Source organism: Bison bison, unplaced genomic scaffold (genome assembly GCF_000754665.1).
Source record: "Bison bison bison isolate TAMUID 2011002044 unplaced genomic scaffold, Bison_UMD1.0 scf7180017864331, whole genome shotgun sequence".
In the NCBI taxonomy this organism is placed as follows: Eukaryota; Metazoa; Chordata; class Mammalia; order Artiodactyla; family Bovidae; genus Bison; species Bison bison.
The window spans coordinates 10455882-10479817 of NW_011494903.1; the positions used below are offsets into that span (position 1 = coordinate 10455882).

General features: G+C 38.8%; 1 protein-coding gene across 1 annotated transcript in view; it reads left to right on the plus strand.

Annotated features, from left to right (window-relative positions):
- DROSHA (drosha, ribonuclease type III) overlaps positions 1–23936 on the plus strand; it is a 123330-nt gene that overhangs the window by 52736 nt on the left and 46658 nt on the right. The window contains exons 16-22 of the mRNA XM_010853841.1: positions 7236–7405; positions 12361–12485; positions 14078–14177; positions 15923–16030; positions 22015–22122; positions 22653–22791; positions 23137–23197. Coding sequence (XP_010852143.1) covers positions 7236–7405; positions 12361–12485; positions 14078–14177; positions 15923–16030; positions 22015–22122; positions 22653–22791; positions 23137–23197 — 811 coding nt within the window. The remainder of the gene's footprint in view (positions 1–7235; positions 7406–12360; positions 12486–14077; positions 14178–15922; positions 16031–22014; positions 22123–22652; positions 22792–23136; positions 23198–23936) is intronic.

Sequence of the window (23936 nt, forward strand, 5' to 3'; positions counted from 1 at the left end):
AACCTAGATAGCATATTCAAAAGCAGAGACATTACTTTGCCAACAAAGGTCCGTCTAGTCAAGGCTATGGTTTTTCCTGTGATCATGTATGGATGTGAGAGTTGGACTGTGAAGAAGGCTGAGCGCTGAAGAATTGATGCTTTTGAAGTGTGGTGTTGGAGAAGACTCTTGAGAGTCCCTTGGACTGCAAGGAGATCCAACCAGTCCATTCTGAAGGAGATCAGCCCTGGGTGTTCTTTGGAAGGACTGATGCTGAAGCTGAAACTCCAATACTTTGGCCACCTCATGTGAAGAGTTGACTCATTGGAAAAGGCCCTGATGCTGGGAGGGATTGGGGGCAAGAGGAGAAGGGGACGACAGAGGATGAGAAGGCTAAATGGCATCACTGACTCGATGGACATGAGTCTCAGTGAACTCCGGGAGTTGGAGATGGACAGGGAGGCCTGGCGTGCGGCGATTCATGGGGTCGCAAAGAGTCGGACACGACTGAGCGACTGATCTGATCTGATCTGATATTTTTAGTTTTTGACTCTTTCAGATAGCACGCATATGTTCATCAAACTCTTGTACATGCCTTTTGATGTGCATATTTATGCTTTCCTGTAGTGGATATCTACCTAGGAGTGGAAATTCTGGATGCTTTTAAGTTTTGCTTTGTAGATACTTTCAAACAGTTTTCCAAAATGATGGTACCTTTTCACTGTCCCATGTGCAGTATAGATAAGAGTTCAGGTTATTCCACATTTGCACCAACACTTGGCGTTTTTCTTTCTTTTTCAAGTTAGCTAGTCTGATGAGCATCAGAGGTATCGCAGTATGGTTTTAATTTTCATTTCCCTAAAGACTAATGAAATGGAACACCATTTCATACATAGACCATTTCCCTGTTGACTTTTGTTTTTTCCTTGTTGACTTTTGAAGTGCCTATTCAAGGCGAAGGCAATGGCACCCCACTCCAGCACTCTTGCCTGGAAAATCCCATGGATGGAGGAGCCTGGTGAGCTGCAGTCCATGGGGAAGCTAAGAGTCAGACACGACTGAGCAACTTCCCTTTCACTTTTCACTTTCCTGCATTGGAGAAGGAAATGGCAACCCACTCCAGTGTTCTTGCCTGGAGAATCCCAGGGACGGGGGAGCCTGGTGGGCTGCCGTCTATGGGGTCACACAGAGTCAAACACGACTGAAGTGACTTAGCATTCAAGCCTTTAGTTCATTTTTCTGTTGCTTTATTTGCCTTTTTCTTGTTTATTTGTAGGTATTTTTTATATATACTTATTATATGAGTCTTTTGGCCAATATATGTATTGCCAATACCTTCTCTGTGATTGCTTTTTCACCATCTTAATGGTGATTTTTTTTTTTGATGAACAGAAATTCTTAATTTTAATTCTTATTTTTCCTTTTTGCTTAGAGCTTTTTGTATCTTGTTTGTGAAAACTTTGCCTACCTCTAGATCATCAAGATACTCTCTATGTTTTCTACAAATTTAGTCCTATAATCTGTCTCAGATTTGTTTTTGTAAATAACATAAGATATGAGTCAAGATTCATTGTTTTCAATATGACATTCAGTTGGCTAGCACCATTTATTGAAAAGACCATTCTTTCTTCACAAAATTGAAGTGTTACCTTTGCCCTTAATTGTGTCCAGTCTGTGTGTGTGTGTGTGTGTGTGTGTGTGTGCGCGCGCACATATAAACAGTACAAAAGTGTATGAAGTAAAAAAGTGAACACCAACTTCTAGACGTGTGAGGATAAGTAGTTGCTATAAGTGGTTTGATTTGTATTTGTTTTCACCTATAAAGAGAGAATTATACTTTTTTCTTTAAGTGAGATAACACTAAACATGTTACACAACTTGACTTTTTTACCCAGCTGTTTCAGACATCCTCTATATAAACACGTTGGAGAAGGAAATAGCAACCCACCCATTCCAGTATTCTTACCTGTAGAATCCCATGGACAGAAGAACCTGACAGGCTACAGTCTGTGGGGTCACAAGAGTTGGACACGACTTAGCGGCTAAACTACTACTACTAAAATTCACATTGGAGAAGGAAATGGCAACCCGCTCCAGTATTCTTGTCTGGAGAATTCCATGGACAGACGAGCCCGGCGGGTTGCAGTCCATGGGGTCACAGAGAGTTGGACACGACTTCGTGACTAACACACATGCGCACACACACACACACACACACACACACAAATACATTGCCTTAATTTTTAACACCTGTGTGGCATTCTATAGATGAATAGACATCGGGTTTGTTTTTTTTGTTTTTTGTTTTTTTTTCGGGTTTGTTTTTTTACAGTTCCTTTAGTCAGGAGTATTTTGGAAGTCTCTATTCTGCAACCCCCCCACCCCGGCTCCGCACCATTACATGTAAATACTTTAGGTATAGTCTTATGCATCTATTCTTTTGCATTTGTGTGTTTTTATAAGGTGGAGTTCTAGAAGTAATTATTTGTTAAGACAGTATGCACATTTTAAATTTGGAAAGAGCTGGCCAATTTTTTTCTAGAAAGGACATAGTTTTGTAGTTCTAACCAGCATTTTTGACACCACCCTTTTCCGATACATCTGCCAACACTGGGTTTTACTAGCATCTGATACATAAAAAGTTATCTCATTGTTATTATTAATATTTGCCTCTTACTTGAACTCCTTTGAGAATGAACAACTTTTTTATAGTGTTTCAAGTATTTAGTGGTCCTCTTACTCTCATCGGCTTTTTGTTCGTAACAGTTTATTATAATACATAGATTGAAAGTTTATCAGTCATTATCTTTTTCTCTAGTTCCTCAGTGGACCTGCTTTGAAGTCAGGTGTCTCAGTTGCTTTATACAAATTTATCCAAAGTTTAGCTAATAGATTAAACCAAGGATTCTTCAGTGCAGGTCAGTTTACCAGAAGTCAAATTACAGAACAACCAATTTATTGACATCATAAGAGTTTTCTCAAATTTTTGTTTCTTTCCTTATCCCTGCCTCCACCTTTAGTAGTTAGACAGTTGATATGAACTCATATCATATCAGAGCCAGTTTAAGGTTTTATCTTGATTGTAGCCAGGGCTAGGGCAGGGCATAATTCAAGATAGAAAGGCTGCACTTACAGGAAAGCCTGTTGATTGCTTATATCATTGCTGTAGTAAAGCTTTGAGAATCCCAAATCAGTTTTGCAAATCAACTATCTAGCAGATGGATTTTTGGAAATTGTCTCATTTTGGAGAAGCAGTTCTTTAGCTATGGCTCACAGAGGGCCAAAGAGGAAGAGAGTATATCAGAATTCCCAGGAGGGAAATGTAGTTTGGAAAAAGACATAAATTGATACAGTGTCTTAATGTAGCTTTGTTTGTGGAGAGTTGAGAAAGTTCTGTGCTATTAATAAAAGTTTTCAAAATTTAAGATTATATAAAGGTGTCCTGTAGGAATATTTGGGAGACATAATTGTATGTCTGCATATAGGTAATGCAGTTATATAGTTATTCTCAGTGTAGGGAACGACAGTATTGTATGTTTCTTAAAACTGAGTATTATACTCTTGAGAACTACTTATTTAACCAGTATATTCTTAATACAAATTCCCTAGCAAGTTGCCCCTCCTCCCAATAACCATATAAATCATCAAGTGATATAAACTGTGAGAATTAAATCTCTAAGAAACAGTTTATAAAGTCTGTCAGTTCATTAATGACTGTCCAGATTCATTCCCTGAAACACAAACTCCAGTTCTTCCCGAATAATGAGCCGTTGTCACGGTTCCAGTCCCAGCGCTGGCAGAATTCCTGCTAACCTTAGCTTACCCGCTCTAATTTCTCATTTGTATCGGGTCCTATTTATCTCAGCCAACGAGATAAAGATTACTTCCTAGCCCTCAGTGACATAGTTCCATAAATCCCCAACATAAACATGTAGCATAGCAGACAAACCAAAAGAGCCAATTCATTAGCATTAGTAGATTCATGGCAGTCTGCGAGCAAGTGGCCACATTATTTATTTGCTTCAGAAAGTCATCCCACAAATATTTCTGCAATGTCCTTTTTGCCAGGCTGGGTGTGAGGGATGGAGCTCTTGCCCTGTGGGCTCCGTGGGACTCTCTAGTTCTGTCTGCCTTTCCTTATATTCCTGTAAGGGTTTCACCTCATGTTATCTGTCCTGAGTTTCTACTTTTTCACACCAGTAAATATCTATCTTTTTAGATTTTAGCTGTTTTTAAAATAATTTAGCAGTTTTCAGCATGGGTTTATAGTTTGTCCTTTAGCATTACCTCACGCCTAATATGTGTATGTTTTAAAAAAAATTCTTTCTAGTTCCATGCAGCTATAAATCTCTCCTCCCTCATCAGCACCTTTGCACCCAAACTAGGCAGAAGTGTTCTCAGGGCACTTGGTGGCCTTCCTTCTTTATCTCGCAGGTACTCTTCTCCTCAATTGGGCAGTGCCCTTGGTTTGCAGGTTTAAGTGTTCCTCCCTCTCAGTAGCTCTTTGATTTTTTTTATTCTTTTCCCTTTAAATTCAGTGCCCTTAGTCCTTTTCCCATTTATTTGAAGTGTCCTAAAGTTGGCCACTTGTAACCGTGGGGTGGCTTTCAGCACCAATGTGTATAGCTAGAGTTGCCTGTCTTTTCTCCTTCCAACCTTCCCAAATAAAGTCTGAATGTTCTTCTCTAATCCTTATAGCAAAACAACACTCTGCTCCTCTGATGTATCTTATAAGCACACAGTGCTCTTTAGTAATCTTACTGTGTTTTACCCTTTCCTTGGTTCCTAGAATTTCCTCAGTATGGCAGTTCTTCTGAGGGCTAGGTTTGCTTTATCCCTGCTGCTCCTTATGTTAACACATACAAGTGTAAGTCAACTTGCCCTGGCTTTAGAGGTCTCTTGTCCACCTGCTCACTTCAGGCTCCCCCCAGAAGCAGAGATTAGCATGGACTCAGACTGACTGAGGGGCATTATGATTTGCTGGGCTCCTTAGCAAAGGGGAAAACATCATTGATTGAGAAAGTCATGTCACATGCAGGCAGATTAAAATGTCTGTTGAGACAGAGTCTAAGAAATACGTCCTTAACCATGGAAGTTTGTTAATCAAAGGTGACTTGTAGTTTTAAGGCAGATGTTTTGTAATGAGGCATACCATTTTATTTTTTTTTTTACTGCTGTGAATAATAGTAAGAAGAATAGACAGAACATGTCCTCATGTAGGTTGATTGTATTTTCTACTTTAGTTACTTCTTTTTTTTTTAAAGAGACTCAGTGTCTTTACCTCTTTTCAGAATGTTACCTGCAAAGATTCCTCTAGGAACTGTTGTGATTAATCATCATTAGTCAACTTGCTTCTTAAAGTCCCGGAGCTTATGTTTTTGTTTGTTTTTTTCCATAATTGTTACATGGGACCATTCATAGTGCCAGGCACATAATGGTGAAAAACGTGCTCCCATCTGAGAGTCACTTCCGGAGATCTTACTGTGCTCTGTAAAGCTTGGCAAGATCTGATTTCCCTGCTGCCTCTCTTACATTCTCCTCCTCAATTTGCTCTATCCATGCTGGCCTCTTTGCAGTTCCTGGAACACATCAGTCCCACCTTCGGGCTTTGGCTGTTTTTTCTACCAGAGACACCCCTCTTCCAGGTAGCCACATGGAGCTCCTCTGCTTCTTTCAAATCTGTCAGATGGCAGCTTTTCAAAGACATCTTTCCTGACCACCCTTTTATGTATAGTTGCCCAGTTTGATCCATTTTCAGAGCCCTCATCCCTGATCTATTATTAAGTAGTTGTTTTTTATTGTCTCTTTCTCTCCTCTGGAACGTAAGAGTTTCAGCTGTTTAGCACTGTGTTTCCTGGGCCAGCTACGTAATAAGTGCTAGTAATTATTGAATGAATGAATGTGTATTTAGATTAATAAATGAATGCATTCCTACATATATAGTAGCCATATAGCGGCAATGCCATTTAATTCCAGGGCAGCATCTGAGATAGAAAAACACAAATCAAAAAGAAATTTTGATCCTTCCTGTCTTCTGTCTTAGAAGTGTAGGCCTAAGATCTTAGCCCATAGCAACTCAAATTAAAATCTTTTATCTTCTCCCATTTTCTAGTATCCTAGATTCCTTGGGTGTCATAAACTCTTCTAGCACAAATAGGACCCCCTCATTTATGCCTGCCTGTCTCCAGCATCTTGGTCCCCTTGTTTCTCCACGAAGTGTTTGGCCCTGTACTACTGTTTCTAGTGTGTCTTATGACCTTGGGGAGAGTTGTTATTATTCTCTACACCATCAGGGCTCTTGTCCTTCTTTTGGGTGGGACTAGGCAGAGAAAAGTTGGTTGTACGTACTGGTCAAGAAGCTAATAAACCCAGGGACTTCCTTGGCAGTCCAGTAGTTAAAACTCTGTGATACCAATGAGGAGGGCGTGAGTTCAGTCCCTGGTCGGGGAACTAAGAACCCGTGTGTTATGCACTGTGGCCAAAAAAAAAAAAAGCTAAACCTAAAGAGAAGGCAGAAGCCTGTGAAACTGAAATTAATGTGCATATTAGATGAATGGCTTTGCTTCATGAAGTACCAGATTAATTGAGTTTTTCCAAGGTACTTTATTTATGTTCTTTGTTGTTTTTAGCCTCTGTACTTGGTAATATATGCTTCTTTAAGTCTCAGAATACTTGGTATTTTTTCCATGTACCAACTCCATAATGATCTTCATGATATTGGTATAAACTCTTTATTTCTATTACTCATGGCGGGTGCAGCACATTAGCACCAAAAAATTAGGCCATAGTGCAACAATAGTTTATTGAAAACATCCGTAAGTATCTCGTAAAAGCTTAGAATTTCCTTAAATCAGTAACGTCACTTTCATCTGTTACCCTATAAAGACTGACAAAATATTTAAAACATAACAACGGTTCTGTATGTTATAAACTGTGGTTCTTTACACTAGATGGTTTTAAATTTATTTAGGTAGGCACCTTTTTTATATTCCTACCTCAGAAATGGAGCCTTTTATCATTTATAATGTTGTTGTTGCCATTTTCGTAAATGAGATGGTTTATGGGCTCTGTTCATCAGTGAAACAAACGGCTTGCCTATTATTTGGCACCTGGTTAAACAATGGTTCAACGATGTAAATTCTAAGCTACCTTTTTACAGGGGCTCTTCTCTCGCTGTCTTGTTCTTCCTGATTGGGTAGAGGACTGGCTGTTAATTGAGTACGCTTATTTTCCCTCTCTCTCCACTGTCACCTGAGATGGAGGGAAAGAAGTACTGTCTATGCACCAGATCCTCCTCTACTTACTACGGTGTAGCAAAGCCCTTGTTCCCGAAGAGGAGATTGCCAATATGCTTCAGTGGGAGGAACTTGAGTGGCAGAAATACGCGGAAGAATGCAAAGGCATGATTGTCACCAACCCTGGAGCGGTATGTGCTGGTGTTGACGGTCAGAGACTGAGTCACCTTCCTTTCAGGTTTGAGTGTTTCGTAAAAATGCTAACAGAATGTTTTTAAAGATTTAAGTACTCATTGCTTCTTGTCCTTTGAGTAATTTTTTTCCTTTAAATATTTAGTACATAAGAAAAATATTATAATATAGGCGTATCTGTAGGCATATATGTAGCCGTAAGAGTTGGTGATGGACAAGGAAGCCTGGTGTGCTGCAGTCCATTGGGTCTCAAAGAGTCAGACATGACTGAGCAACTGAACTGAACTGAAGGCATGAAAGTGAAAGTGAAGTCGCTCATTCGTGTCTGACTCTTTGCGACCCCACAGACTGTAGCCCACCAGGCTCCTCCATCCATGGGATTCTCCAGGCAAGAATACTGGAGTGGGTTGCCATTTCCTTCTTCAGGGGATCTTCCCGACCCAGGGATCAAACCCAGGTCTCCCGCATTATAGGCAGACGCTTTAACCTCTGAGCCACCAAGGAAGCCCCATTCATCTGCTTAGTAGATTTATTCTGCTTATTATGGAGAATTTTGAAGTTTTTAGATTATGCTCAGCTCTAATTTTATTCTGAGTATAAAAGTAATAGATCTTCTCTACAATTAGAAAAAGAGAAAAACAGCCCAAAGAAGAGAAAAATCGCCCATAATTCCTTTCTTCAGAGATGATACTATTCACTTTTCTAGTAAGACATATTTCATATTGTTTTGAAAAAAAATTGGCATCATACTATTAAATATTAATATTCAGACTTTTTCTTCTTATCTTCCTCCAGGAACAACAAGCACAAAGTTATTATTTTTCCTTCGTTTTACATTTCTTTAGGCATGTAATTAAAAAAAAAGCCACTGTTACTTAATTAACCCCCTATTACCAGGCACCTAAGTTGTTTCCAGATTTTTGCTATAGCAAATAATGCTGAATTTGTATACGTGTGATGAAACATGTTTTCCATATGTATGTATTTCTGTTTGAATGTGTCCATTTAATTCCTTGAAGTATGTACATTTTTAAGGCTTTGGATACTTTATAAATTACCTTCCAGAGAGTTGTAAAATTCACACTCTGACCATTTCTTCATACTGCTTGTACTAGTTTAACAAAAAACGTTGTCAATTTGGTAGGGAAAAAATAGATACTATTTAGCTCAGATTTCTTTTTATTTTGGTTTCTAGCAAAACTTGATATTTTAAATGTTGATCTTTAAGGTTTTTCTTCTGATATTGGTTTATCGACATCCTTTGTCTAATTTTTATTAATGTTTTTTAAATTTATTTCTTTAAATTTTGCTTCTAATGTCCATTTTTAAAGTTAAAACATAAAAATCAAAAGCAAATAATTAATAGATAGCTTTTTTTTCTGATAAAGAGCACTCTGTTTTATTATTAAATTATTTTCCTCTAAAATATGTTATTGTTTCATAAAGTAGTTATATATTGGTATCTTATCTGTATAAAGTTTTACAAAAGTGGAGAATTAAAATACTACTATATAAGGAAACAGAGTAATCTAAGTAAACAAAGCTGTTGTTTTAGAAAGGCTGCCAAATTGCTTAATAGCCTTGATTCATAAAAATAAAAACTCTAAATCAACTTTTTGTAGCATGACAGTAGCATCTGCACAAACAAAACGTTGCTATTTGCAAATCAGACATTCCAGCTAATGCTGATTATATTAAACAAATCTAGAAAGTGAAAGTGTTTAATAAAAATGTCTTTAAACATGAAACTTGTTTAACACTAAAAAAGTTATACAATTTCTACTATTATATTGCTAAGCCACGCAGATAATTGTTAGAGTAAAAGAAATATACAAAATCATAGCACTATGAGAGTGTGGCTATGGATTTACTCTTTCTTCTTTTAAACAGTTGCATGAATTTACATTTCTCTGTTCGTTTTATAGTTGGGTCAGAGGACTGAGTGGGGGTGATGGTGGTGGGAGACATCCTTTTTACCTTGGTGGGTCCCCTTGAAGAATCTCATGATTTACTGTGGAAGCACTTTTACCCTGGGACTCCCTTCTATGGCATGGTTAAAATTTCCTGAACTCCTAGGATCAGTTGGAGAGCTTTTGAAAATACAAGAATGCCCTGATGGACCCCATCCCATGTACTCCAGGTAACGGGGCTCAATGACCTGTAGTCAAAAAAATTCCCCGGTTGCTTCTGGTTCGCTTCTTGCTCGTTTTTGAGCCAGTGGCATAGAGAATATTTACTCCATTGCCATGATCATCATTCAACTCAGTTGTTGAGGAACCACTACGTGAGCCAGGTGCTACTGAAGTATATAGATTATATATGATGCTTGTCCAGCTGCAGACTTACAGCATATCCATATGAAAGGAGTCTGTGATGAGTTATTGAATCAATGGACCAATCTCTGAAAAAGCCAGTCAGGAAAGCTTGTAGTGTTTGGTGAGATCACTGGGCCAGGCTCCCAGAGATGCTTCATGAACATTACTGTGGTCTTTAAAGAATTAAGGAATTGTATAAATCATTGGCACCTTTGAATGAACATTCTTGAGTTGGTGTGTGGCCAGTTTTGAAGATAATGAGGAAAACACAGGTTAGTCAGGATGAAAGGTTTAAGCTGGAAAGTAATTGGAAATAAGAAAGTTAGGTTTGGGTGCCAAGCTTTGGTACATGTTTAAGATAGTTTTTTTGTTTTTTTTTTTTTTAGTATTTGCTATTTAGTCTTAGTGCAGGGGAGAAAAGTGTCCTGAAAACTTAGTATCATGAAACATTCTTTCATTATATCCTGTTGAGAATAGGACAGAATAGACATAGCACTATATTTTGTCCTATGAAGTGCTTGCTTTGAAAGATTGCCCAGTGATAAGGATATTGGGGAATTTATTAAAAATTTCAAATCATTATGGTCCCATTAAGTACTTTATTGCTGCAGAATTTAAAATTAATCTCCCTCCCCAGGTACTTTGCCTCTGCTAGGGAACACTTTGGTCATTGGTGAGAATGTATTTTATTCTAATATAAAAATAGTATGATGGATACTGTAGGGTGTGGCCAAGTCTAGAACTCATTTCATCCCATTTCCCCCTATAAATAAGAAATAGTACAGATATTTTAAAGGGCTTCCCTGGTGACTCAGATGGTTAAGAATCTTCCTGCAATGCAGATCCCAGGGTTGGGAGGATCCCCTGGAGAAGGGAATGGCTACCCACTCCAGTATTCTTTCCTGGAGAATTCCATGGACAGAGGAGCCTAGCGGGCTACAGCCCATGAGGTTGGAAAGAATTGGACATGACTGAGTGACTGAGTGCGTGCACGCGTGCACACACACACACATACACATACACACACACAAATATTTTAAATCACTATTTCCTCTGTTGATACTATGCGTGCTAAGTCATTTCAGTTGTGTCCCACTCTTGTGACCCTCTGAACTGCAGCCCACCAGTCTCCTCTGTCCATGAGATTCTCCAGGCAAGCGTACTGGCGTGAATTGCTGTGCCTTCCTTCAGGGGATTTTCCCGACACAGGGATCAAACCTGTATCTCCTGCATTAACAGGAGAGTTCTTTACCGCTAGTGCCACCTGGGAAACCCTGATACTATAGCATGGAGCCAAAAAGAAGCCCAGCGTAATCTGGTCTGTGGTGACTGCAGAGGCAGGAAGGGACTTTAATTGTGGTCCTGGTAGGCAGAAGAGCATGAAAGAACATCAAAGGGTTTTGACTTAGAGGAGAGAACCTGGCCTTTTTGACCTAGTTATTAATTTTGAGAGCAAAGGTCAACTTTTCAAGATGCTAGTAAAATTTTAATTGTTAAATGACATTGAAATATTCTCTGAAGTCTAAGGTTTTTTGTTTTTTTTTTTCACTAATGTGGATGAATTTGCACAAATCTTTTTATTGAATAGTTGGTCACCTATTTGGACTACAGTTGTGGGTAGGGTGACCAGCTTGTCCCAGTTGCTGAGGGCTTTCCCAGTTTTAACATTGAAACCCCTGTGTCTTGGACACACCAGGCAGGACTGTTAAGTCATAGTTGGTGGGCATTACTGGGCAATACAGTGAAGCTTATTAGCCTCCATGGGGATCAGGTCTATAGCCTCGAGCTCTGAAGCAACTGGGCCAAACCCCCCCATGATCTTCTAGTCAGAATTTAGCTTCTAATTAGGGAATGCCCCGAGTGTTCAGTATAAGCAAGGAGTTGCTAAAACATATTCTCCACAATTTTACTGTCTTTTCACAAACTTGAGTATTCAGGATGAAAGCTGTTTTACAAATGGATCCTCATACTTTAGTAACTTAAGAAGGAACCAAGCTGTTCACTTTTTTTTTTTTTTTTAATTAGACTTGGAAAAGAAACTTATGAAAATTGAGTCTTCTCTATTAAAATTTAAGAATGGCCTCCATGGACATAATAAGAGCAGCTTAACTATTTGGTCTTTGTACCACCATACCTTTTCATTTAAAGGTACAGAATTAAAGGAATACACAACGTACACAGAGAACTAATGGGAAAAAAAGTATATAGAGGCATCTGTCTGTGCCTGCTGAATAGAAATAAGCTTTCATTTGAAATGTGCAGTTAAAGCAGAATAAGCCAGCGTGTCTCTTTTGGTCGTGTGGAATACTCCCTCTGTGCCTCTGGAGAGGTTAAGGAAAAGTTATATCTGACTAGGTGTCCTTTCAAAAGTTTAATTTTTAAAGGTTTCTATGTGGATGGCAGAAAAGGACAGAATCATCGTTCATTATGCTGAATGGCACAGACTCATTTACGGGGATGACATTATAGTTTTTATATAGTGTAGTTGCTATGATAAAAGGTTTTTAATGACATTTTTTTCCCTTTGGGGATGAGGCTTTCCTAGGGAAAAATCCGATTAATTTCTTCCCTACTTAGATTAAAGTCAATACTTAAAGACTTCTTAAGGGAATAAATGGCTTTGATTTCTCTCTCTCTAGAAACCAAGCTCTGTCCGCATCGATCAACTGGATCGTGAACAGTTCAACCCTGATGTGATTACTTTTCCGATTATCGTTCACTTTGGGATACGCCCTGCACAGTTGAGTTATGCTGGAGACCCACAGTAAGATATTTCTCGGTGTTTGTCTTAGCCAATTTCATCTTCTACTAACAGCTGAAATTAGCAGGGAATCCCCTTTAGTGGAGTTTTTTCTTTTTAAAAATTAAAATATGAAATGAGCCATGTTTCCAAGATTAGGTTACCAAATGAAACAAGTTATGGTAGCTCTTGAAGAATTATTTTCTCTACATATTATTCGATAGATTATCCTTAGCAGTCTTGGTCAATATGAGTCCTGTATGTTTTTAACCTTTAAGGAATTTTCCTTTATCCATCATTGTAGAACTTACTATTTTTATTTATTTTTTTCAGTGCTCTCTAGAGGAAAGTAGCACCATGTTGGTTCCTAGCACTGCTGTATTGATGTAGAGTTCTGATTTTGGGGAGACATCTTAGTAAGAGCTCAACATCCCATGCAAAGTCAAGGGTTGTATTGGAAGGAGAAGCCATGACTTTTGGCTCTTAGAATTGATGTTACTTTCCAACTGGCACATTAGTGTTTTGCTGGGAGAAAATGAGGATGTGTGGGAAGGGAAATAGCACCATTAGAGTCTTCAGGAGTGTTTAGATTCCCTACTTTGTCAAACAAACCATTTCCTGATTTAATTTTTTTAAAGGTTTCATTATGGGAGAAAAGGGCATGGGAGATTTTCAATTCATAAATCCAATTCTGGCTGATATATTAGAAGAGGCTAAAGGGTTTTGTTCTTTTTTTCCCCTCCCATTGGATAAAAGTATGAAGCAATGAGCCAGGCACTGTGTAAGTACTTCTTTCTTTCCTCCATTGTCTATAAAAAATGTTATCAGAAAGGAGAGACCCAGCAAAGGCCAAGAAAGGAGCAGTTTCAATATAACAGAAAATCTTTGGAAAGTCCCTTCTTGCCAGAAAAGTGTGAGTAGAATGTGATTAGGCTCATGTGGACTCTCAGCTGGCAGGAGTGTGAATTGGTAAAAAACTGTATATTCTCTTCCTTCTCAGAATACTTTAACTTACTCGTTAGGCTGATCCAGGTTATAACATGTTTGGCTTCAAAGATGGTTATTTTTGTCATGGTATATACAAATTGCTATACATCATTTGTCTTTCCCTTGCCAGTGGAAAAATGGATGTAAGTATCTGTGTATCTTGGGTATTATCATGAGGAGGGTTCTCTTTTCTCATTTTCTCCAACTTTTACTTTCAGACACTGACAGTGTCTGCTGAGTAAGGGGCCTTTCTTTCAACAAACATCAGAAAGCATGTATTTAAGTGTGTTACTTTCAAAGAGGTAACAGTGAGAAACCGTACATGTTTCTTTCGGTTTTTGTGCATCTCTCTTGGAATTGCCTCCAGAGAGATTCATCCATATAGTGACACCTCATTTTCAACCCACGTAGGCAATGATCAGCTTATTCATAGATTCCGGATGACTCTTGGTCATCCAGCTGCTCCATTCCTCCAGACCACGTCCTTCCTTAGAATGAAGGTCTGAAGCCATTAAGGATGTTCACAGGAATGCATTTATGATCAAGCAGGCCTCTGAGAACACCTGGCTTTACGGCACTTTAGATTTGCCTTCTTTTCGTCTGAGATGTCTGTCTGTCCTTTTCCTCAGGTACCAGAAACTGTGGAAGAGTTATGTTAAGCTTCGCCACCTCCTAGCAAATAGTCCAAAAGTCAAACAGACTGACAAGCAGAAGCTGGCACAGAGGGAGGTTGGTATTGGACCCTCTTCACCTATGGCTAATGATGATGTACTTCCGGTTTATCTGAGATTGTTGTTACACCACACTTTTAGAATAAGATGGAAAGATACTTAAAAAAAAAAATCACACTTCACTCCCCTCCTTATGTTAGTATACTGATTGATTTTTTTTCATCTTTTAGTAGCTAAGGGACCATATTTTCTCCTTAAAAAGGCCAGTTTTTTAATAGATGTTGGGAATGAACATAGCTTCTCTAAGAAGTTAATTTTAAAACTTCCCATAGGACCACATTTTCAAGTTTCTTGGTCTTAGGTTGTAAAAGATTATCTTCTATATATCTGTTAGTTTAGTATGGTGAACTGATTTTGTGAGACTTTATATCCCAAATTCCGTATTTCTTTACTAATGGGTAGTATTATTTATATTCCAGGGTCACTTGTGTTTTATATTTAAGAATAAAAAATAAATGGATTTAGTATCAATATAGATTTTGTCTCAATAAGGGTTTATTCTGCTGCATTGTGTAAAAGCAAGGTTTTGAAGCTGAGAAAAGTGTTTGAATTCTGACATTGTCGCTTTTTGTGACTTGAGCCAGTCAGCTTCATTATAAAAGATGGAACCAAGGCCAAAAGAGACTGTCAGTGCACTCAGGGAAAAGGGTGATGGTGTGGACTTGGAGACATTCCATTTAACTTTCCTCCAGTAGTGTTTGGCCTGTTAAAGTGTTAGTCATTCAGTCATATCAGACTCTTTGCGACCCCATGGACTGTAACCTGCCAGGCTCCTTTGTTCATGGAATTCTCCAGGCAAGAATACTGGAGTGGGTTGTCATTCTTTTCTCCAGGGGATCTTCCCAACCCACGGATAGGACCCAGGTCTCCTGCATTGCAGGCAGATTTGTTACTGTATGAGCTACCCGGCCTGTATTAGTAACTTAATCAGTGATGGAGGTGGTGGTGGTTCCTGTTGTTGTTATGAATTCTATGAGATTTTTTTAAATTGAATAAACATACAAGTATAAAATTATTTTTTATCATTAATTATTTGAAGGGTGGCGGTAAAAGGGAAGAGTCAATTCCTGTTTACGTATTGTAGCAGTTTTGAATCATTGTCTTGTTTTAATAAAATATACCCTTGCTGCAGGGTTTGCAAATTAGAAGGCGTCTTTGAGAATTACATGGGTTTCTGGTTAATTTACTGATTGTCTTTCTTATATGTAAATGCTTAACATAAGGCTTGATTTAAATATAATTTTTACATGCAGATTTCAGATTCCAAACACCACATTTTGTTTCTTTTTCAGTTAAAGGGCATTTTTTTTTCACGATTTTTCTTTTTTTTGACAAGGATCATTTTTAAAGTCTTTATTGAATTTGTTACAATTTTTCTTCTGTTTTACGTTTTGGTTTTTTGGCCATGAGGCATGTGGAGTCCTGGCTCCCCATCCAGGGATTGAACCTGAACCCCTCAGATTGGGAGGCTACTGGACCACCAAAAAGTCCCCAAAAGGACATTTTTCATTTGAACTTGCCAGAGTAGCTTCTTTAGGTTAGTTTTTCCTTCTCCATTTATCAGGAAAAGCTGGCTTATTCCCAAGGCCTTTCTCTATTTTTTAAAAATCTAATTTGGCATGAAGAATTTTGACTACCTGAATGTAAGGGTGAACGAATCCAGCTAATTTACTAATGCTTGATGTTTGGCTTAATACTGCTTTAGAGCTGTCAGGTTACTCATCACAATGAGTTCTTTTCTAGGAAGCACTCCAAAAAATACGACAGAAGAATACCATGAGGCGAGAAGTAACGGTGGAGCTGAGTAGCCAAGGCTTCTGGAAAACTGGCATCCGTTCTGATGTCTGTCAGGTGATGACGCTTCTGAGAACACAATTATACCCAAACGTCTCTTCCTTTAAAAGGCATCTGGCACTGAAGTCTTCCTAATTCTGAGAAGTTTCTGCAGAATGTATTACCTTGTAGCTAAATGGAACATCAACAGTACACTGTTTTCTATCATTTGGGTTCTGTTTCTGTGTCAGTTTTCACGTTGTCTTGTTTAGCTGTGTGTGGTGCACGCGCGTGTGCATGGCGGGGGCGTGGGAGGCGCTGACTTAGTAATGCTCAATTCTGTCTCCGCACATTGAGGGAAGGCAGGTCTGTTCTTCAAATGTGTCTGCCTGTTTGAGCATGTGGGTAAGTGCCTGTCAAAAGAGATACTCCGGCAGCTCTACAGGCAGATTCCTGAAGGTGGTGTGTATAAACATTCCAGACTGAGAACCCAGACTTACAGTGCAGAGAGCTGAAAGTATTAAATGAGCAGAAACAGTATACATATTTGAGCCAAAGGATAGTATTTTTTCTTTGTGACGTGTTAGTCGCTCGGTTGTGTCTGACTCGGTGATCTCATGGACTGTAGCTTGCCAGTCTACAGTCTGCTCTGTCTCAGTGATTCCTCCATCCATGGAATTCTCCGGACAAGAATGCTGGAGTGAGTTGCCATTCCCTTCTCCAGGGGATCTTCCTGACCCAGGGATTGAACCTGAGTCTCCTGCACTGCAAGCAGATTCTTTACCAACTGAGCCACCAAGGAAGCCCAGCCCATTTTTACGGGGATGGAGGGGTAGACTTAATAGAGGAACATTTCAGCAATATATAACTGGCTCACTAAGAGGTATTTTTTTCCTTAAATGTGAATTTTTACCAAATGAGACATCCCTCAAATCCAGCATATTCTTTGACTGTTCACTTGATTCTTTTGTTATGATTGATATTGGTTGCACTCCATGGTAATTAAGTAAAGGAAATGATTACGCAGACTGGGGTCAGTGCAGTTCGCTGTGTTTAGCCTTTTGGAAGAATATTCCAAGCTGCCACTTGTCTCTTGTGATGGTAGTAAGAGTTGTAATGAGTCCAGACACTCTTAGGTATTCATTTCATTGTAATGAGTTTTTTTTTTTTTTTAAATCAATGCTGGCATTTAATTATTGTATTGAACAGTGGAATTTAATCCTATCATTAAAGGAATTGCTATGTAATTCATTTACCATGTGAAGCTAAATGTTTTTTTGCTGAGATGAACTGCTATTGATGCAGTATTGCTAAGTAGTTTAAAAATAATCATCTGTAGTGGATGCCAGTCTGTCTAAAAAGTCTTCAGTTATATTACCCATTGACCAATTTTTTTTAACTGTAAATGCTTTCAGAAGTGGATATCTTACTTCCATTGATTGTTTCTTAGGGCCACTTGGAGCTGTAATAATACCCATTTTTTCAGCTTGCTAGTGTTTCTCCAAAACCAACATAGCACTGTAACCCCAACATAGCTGCTTAAGGCATTGTAGTAACAGTGACTGGAATGTCCAACCATCTGCTGATCTCAGTGATGTCAAAGTTGATTGTTTAAGAGATCCTGAAATTATGGAACTTTGAGAACTGGAAAGGATCTTAGAGTTCTTCTAGTTCAGTGGTTTTTAAACTTATGTTTTTGATTTAACTGTGAAGTTTTTTTTATTAAACACAACCCTGTGAAACCCTAATTTGTAAAAAAAAAAAAAAAAACCAACTGATTGATTGGTGACTAGTGGGTGTGGAGGGAGTGTCCCGTTGTCTGTGCAGCAGTTCCTAGATAAGTTTAGTTCCACTGAACACAATTTTTTTTAAAAAACATTGAGCTCTTTCTACCCTTTCTTTTGGTAAAACAAATAGGGGTCCTGAATGAACCCTGTAGTTTTATGTCCTTCAGCTGTGTCACAAGAACCTGACTCTGGCTTCCCAGCTGGATTGGAAGCAGCTGGATGACTAGGTTATCGTCTCTCTATCTCTGCATATATTACATTTACATTCTATTTTGAGGTTGATAGGAAAATCCCATGGACAGAGGAGCCTGGTGGGCTGCAGTCCATGGGGTCTCAAAGAACTGGACATGACTGAGTGACTGAGCATGCGCATAGCCAAAAACAATCAGTTCCTGTGTTTGACTGGTTGGAGACAAGGTTCCTGAGTAGGACTTCGTCAAAGGTGAATACTTCTTGTGTAATGATGGTTCCTCCACGTGGAGGACTCCTGCTGTTCCCAGGCTTCTATCCTCCAGTCCTATTTTTTTGCAAGTTATATTGCCTCTTAACTATAGTTTCTTATCTCAGAATACATGTTTTCATTTTCATGTGTTTTCATCAAATAAGATGGCAGGAGACGTGTTGTTGTTCAGTTGCTCAGTTGTGTCCGACTCTTTTTGCGACCCTGTGGGCTGCAGCACACCATGCTTTCCTGTCCTTCACCATCTCCCGGGGTTTGCTCAGGTGGCATGTAATACGAAGTAAATGTGGTTAGTATTTTTGGTAATGAAGAATAAGAATCTGACTGAGAAATAGCAGTTAAATGAAGTGTATACATGGAATACTCTGAGTAACCCTGAAACCTGTGGAAAAATGAACTCATACTTAGTTTTAAGAGAAAATGGCTGAGTGCGTCTCTGAAATCCTGGGGTGGGGGCCGGGTGGGGTAATAATAATTGCTGGTGGGTTGCTGGCAAAAGCCTTGTGATGCTGTCTGGCTGCCACTGGCAATAAAACTATTGTGTTGAAACTAAGGCAGAGCAACCTGAGTCCCAGCTTCTCATTCTGGAAGCATAATTTCCCAACCAGAGCAGTTACCGAGGGTTGTTACGAGATTAGAAAATTCTACCTGATATGCTCCAACCAGTGTTAGGAGGAATGAAAACGTAGAGGAGGTCCTGTAACCTAGAATTACATGTCAGCTAAGCGCAAACTTGAACCATGTTTAGAAAGAAACTGTTGAAAGATTTTCTCAGTGTAACCGCTTGTTAGAATGAATTCCGGGTAATACAGAAGAAAAAGCAGGAATCAAAACCTGATACTGAGGCTGAGAAATTCAGCATTATGACTCAGAAGAGGAAAAGTATCATCTCTCTATGGTGTCTGTACTTTAAGAACAGGGTTTTGCACACCAGAGTTGACTTGGTGACTTAGAAGAGTAGGTACCTGTGCCCTGTGCCACCAAGCGGGAGGTCCATGGAAACCAATAAACTGAATCCTGAGAATGGAGGATGGATAAATGTGACACACAGAGACGTCAAAAAAGGAGCAAAGAAACTATGTCAGTTTAACATATAACCAGTATTAGGCCCATGTGAAACTGGAGAAAACTAGAAGGCAGGGTGCCTGAAGAAAATTGAAAAGAAGAACAGAGTGGTGGTGAGTGCTGAGTAGACAGAGAGTTGTGTTTGGGCTACAGTGAGTCCACTACATACAAACCTTCAAGTTGTGAACTTTCAAAGATGCAAACTTGTGTTTGAATGTTCAGCCAGGTAAGTTAGTTCATGTGTCTGGTGTACATTGTCACGTGTGTGCATCCTCTATGGGTAGTTGTGCTTCTGTGTACTTTACTATATAGTACTGTATAGAGTACAGTGGTATAGTATCTTTATTTCAAGCCCAGGATATCTGGGAGCAGCATAAAAGCAGCAGCGATGTAGCTGGTACTGCTAAGAAGCGCCATGCAATAATGATGGAGACAAAAGTGAAAATAACTGAGAGAGTGGAGTGAGGCGAGAAGGTGGTAGACGTCACTCATTCTTACAACATGAATCATTCAGCCAGCAGCACAGTTCTAAAGTACAAGGACAAGGTGATGGGACATGTGATGATGTTCTGCTGCTGCCAATGCTGTCAACGGTAATAGGGAATGAGCCTGGACAAGTGATGGAGGAGATGGAGAAGCTTCACAGTGTGTGCATGCAGGATCAGCAGGGAGCCCTGGGCTTGATCCCTGGTCAGGAAACTAGATCCTACCTGCTGCAACCAGAAAAACGATGCCGCATGTCACACTGAAGATCAAAGATCCCACGTGCCACAGCTGAGACCCAGCACAGCCACATAAAAATAAATAAAACAAGTAAATAAAGTGAAAGCAGTTTCTAGAAATGAATACAATGAGGGGAGATGCTTAATGATTGTGTGTGGTCTCAACATTGCAAAGATTGATCATTTAACAAACTGAGCCAGAGTCTTATAGAGAACCTCGAGACTTATCTGTCAGGGATACAAAATGGACCTTGGTCATCCCTACCTTTCCGTGGTGTTCACAAGAACCATACTTACTTGGAAAGAGAACCTGGCTCTATTTGGAGCAAGTTTAGAGGAAGTGATGAAGGGACTCACAGCTGTTTCATGTGAGTAAAGGGTAAAGTAAGTAAGACTTAGTTTGGTGAAGAGAAGATGTGGGAACTTTGCCATTAAATGTATTTTCTTTTCTGGGGTAGATCAGAGGGATAGACTATTTTCTAATAATCAGCATACTCTGAAGATAGTTATTTTCTTAACAGTTAATGATTCTTCCTCGCTGGAGGTATGAAAACAACTCACCAGTTTGAATTCATACTTTAGAAAAATAGTTACACTGCGTAGTCTTCATGACCCATCCTCCTTGAGTGCTTAGCCTCAATACCCATGAGTCCCATGCAGGTGAAATGCCTGGGAAACTGTATTATATTTTGGCCACATACTTTGTTTCCTTATTATTGTGTTTTTTAATACAGCATGGATCAAAACATAGTGGACAAAATGCCAGTAATTCGAATCAGAATAGCATATCTCTGGGAAGCCCCCAGGGGCGAAAAGAGAGTCTCCATCTTTTTTCTTTTCCACAGCTATTATAAGCCTTGCATGTGGAGGTGCTCAATACATATTTACTGAATTAAACTGGAAAGAAAGACTTTCTGTTGATTAAAGATCCTTTTTTGGGAGAACTAATCTTTCTTTATAAGTTAATACAGGGAACTGATTTCTGTAATTTCAAGCAAATCCATTACCATGTATTTTTAAATAATGTCAGCTTAAAATACTTCAAAGACTAAAATGATAGAAAGCACATGTCAGTCATTCTGTGGGCTGTGCCCATCCTCCAGGTTCTGATGAATAAGAATGACTTCTTCATTCTCTTGATTTCTAGGGAAACGTTATTAAAAAAAGGAAAAAGATACGCTCTCCATGAAATTGTCTCCCAATAAGGAATCTATAGCCAAATGAAAAGTGATTGAAATAAAAGTTCTGTGTCCTCAGGTGATTTAACCGTATTGATGGTTTTTATAAAAGTTATCCTCATAATGTTAGATTGAGTGTTAAACCTGGAATGGCCCTTCGAGATCATCTGGCTGAGAAGTTCTTACCCAGAGGCTAATGATGGGCTTTAGAGATCTGTGAACTCATTAAAATTCCATAAAATTTTTGCGTGTTTGTGCACACAGGCCTTTTTCTGGGGAAAGACTCATTTTCCTTAGATCTCAGAAGTGCCTTGACCCTGACAAAGTTTCAGAATTTGTGAGTCCTAATCCATTCCCTTAGAATTAAAGAAACAAGGAGGTACAGAAATTTTTGTGGCTTCCTCAAGGCTACACTGCTGGCTGCTGATGAACCAGGGCTCTTCCTACTTTAGTGAGGGCCACACATGCCCTCTTCTAAGCAGCCTGTTGTATTTACTCATTTGATCCTTTTAATTGTCCTTGAAGGTAGCTACACCAGTTGTCCTCAGTTGACAGGCGAAGAAACAGGAACAGAGAGGTTAAGTAATTTACCGTTAAGTCCCAGGATGGGTGAGTGACAGAGCAGCATTTGGACCCAGGCACTCTGGTTCCAGAGACTGTATCTCTAACAACTTACTCCACTGCCCCTCACAGAGGGTATGCCAGGGTGCCATGCTGCCAGTACACTGTTTTAAGACTTTGGCGGATGGGATTTGGGATGTAAAAATATTTTTTGTTTGCTGCAAAATGAATGAAATGTTTTTAATACACTTTTAGAGAATTAAACATATTGAAATGTGCTTTTTCCTAGCATGCCATGATGCTGCCAGTTCTGACCCATCATATTCGCTACCACCAGTGCCTAATGCATCTGGACAAGTTGATAGGATATACTTTCCAAGATCGTTGTCTGTTACAGGTGAGAGTTACTCTCCTGTACATTTATATAATAACAAGATAGGAGTAATTCATCTTGCAGGTTACAAGTGGAATATGGAGAATCTCTATTCTGGAGAGGATGAGGATGTCTAAAACATAGTGTTCTCCATTACTCTACTCTGATTGCCACTTTCAAACCCCTTTTCTCACTTTTTTTTTAGACTGTCCCTAAAGAAATAGACCAAAGCTTCCAGATTTGCCTGTCAAACCCAAACCTCTTCTTTCATCTTTTCCTCTTTTGTGACTCTTCTTTCCAGGTGCTGTGTATTCTAATTCTTCTCTGAAAGATGTGGATTTTTAGGTTTGTTTGCAGAAGAGGGCTTGGACCAAAGCTCTGGAAATTTGACACTGGAGAAAATGGAAAGTTTGGGGCTTAAAATTTAATTGGATAAACAAGTCTCTTTCCTGTTTCATTTGTGATGGTGCTTCTATGCTTTTTTTTGTTTGGTTTTTATTAAATTTTTTTAATGCTGAGTTTTTAAAACTGAACTTATGTCTTTGGAATTTTAGCTGGCCATGACCCACCCAAGTCATCACTTAAATTTTGGAATGAATCCTGATCATGCCAGGAATTCTTTGTCTAACTGTGGAATTCGGCAGCCCAAATATGGAGATAGAAAAGTTCATCACATGCACATGCGGAAAAAAGGTCCGTTTGGATTGCAGTCTCCTATTTTGTTCTCTGCCCCCTGTTGTAAATTAAATCCCCACCAGGAATGGTTCCCTGGTAACTGTTTCATTCTGTCAGTGTTTACTGCTTCTTGACTCATATGTAATGACATTTACTTTGAGCACAGCGTTATAATAAGAGTGAATGCATTTTTGAGAAGACTTAATTTCTCCTATCAAATAGTGTTTAAAGTAACTAAGTTGATCAAACTTGTCCACATGCAAGTCAGATTGGAGTGAGATAAATAATTTTCTTTCTGGATGTCATATGATGGTTCTAGAATGCTTCTAACAATATTGACTTTTGATTGTTTTTAAAAAATAGGAATTAACACCTTAATAAATATTATGTCACGCCTTGGCCAAGATGACCCAACTCCCTCAAGGTAAAGTAGATTTTTTTTATATTAGTTTTGTTGAGATAGAATTCACATACCATACAATTCATCCATTTAAAGTGCATACAATTCAGTGGTATCTTCACAAAATGGTGTACCTGTGATCACTGTCTAATTTTAGAGCATTTTCGTCATGCCCAAAGGAAACCCCATACTCCATATTTCCCTCAGGTTGCCCAGCCCTAGGCAACCAGCAATCTTCTTTTAATTTTTATGAATTTGCCTATTCTGAACATTTTGTATAAATGGTATCATACAATATGTGGTCTTTTGTGACTGGTTTATTTTACTTTATGTAATGCTTAGAAGGGTTATCCATGTTGTAGTACATATTAGTTCTTCATTTCTTTTTATTGCCAAATAATATTCCATGGTATAGGTAGGCCACGTTTTGTTTATCTGGTCATCAGATTGATGGTCATTTGTTCTTTTTCCTTTTTGGTTATTTTGCATGATGTTGCTATGAATATTTGTGTGCAGGTTTTTGTATGGACATGTTTGATTTTTCTTGGGTATATAACTGAAGTTGAATTTCTGGATGATATAGTAACTCTGTTTCACCTTTCCCTTAAGGAACTGCCAGACTGTTTCCAAAGAGTCTGTACCATTTTATATTCCTAGTAGCAGTATTTAAAGGTTCTGGTTTCTTTGCATCTTTCCCAGCCCTTGTTATTATCTGTCTTTTTGAACCTGGGCTTCCTAGTGGATATGAAATATTATCTCATTG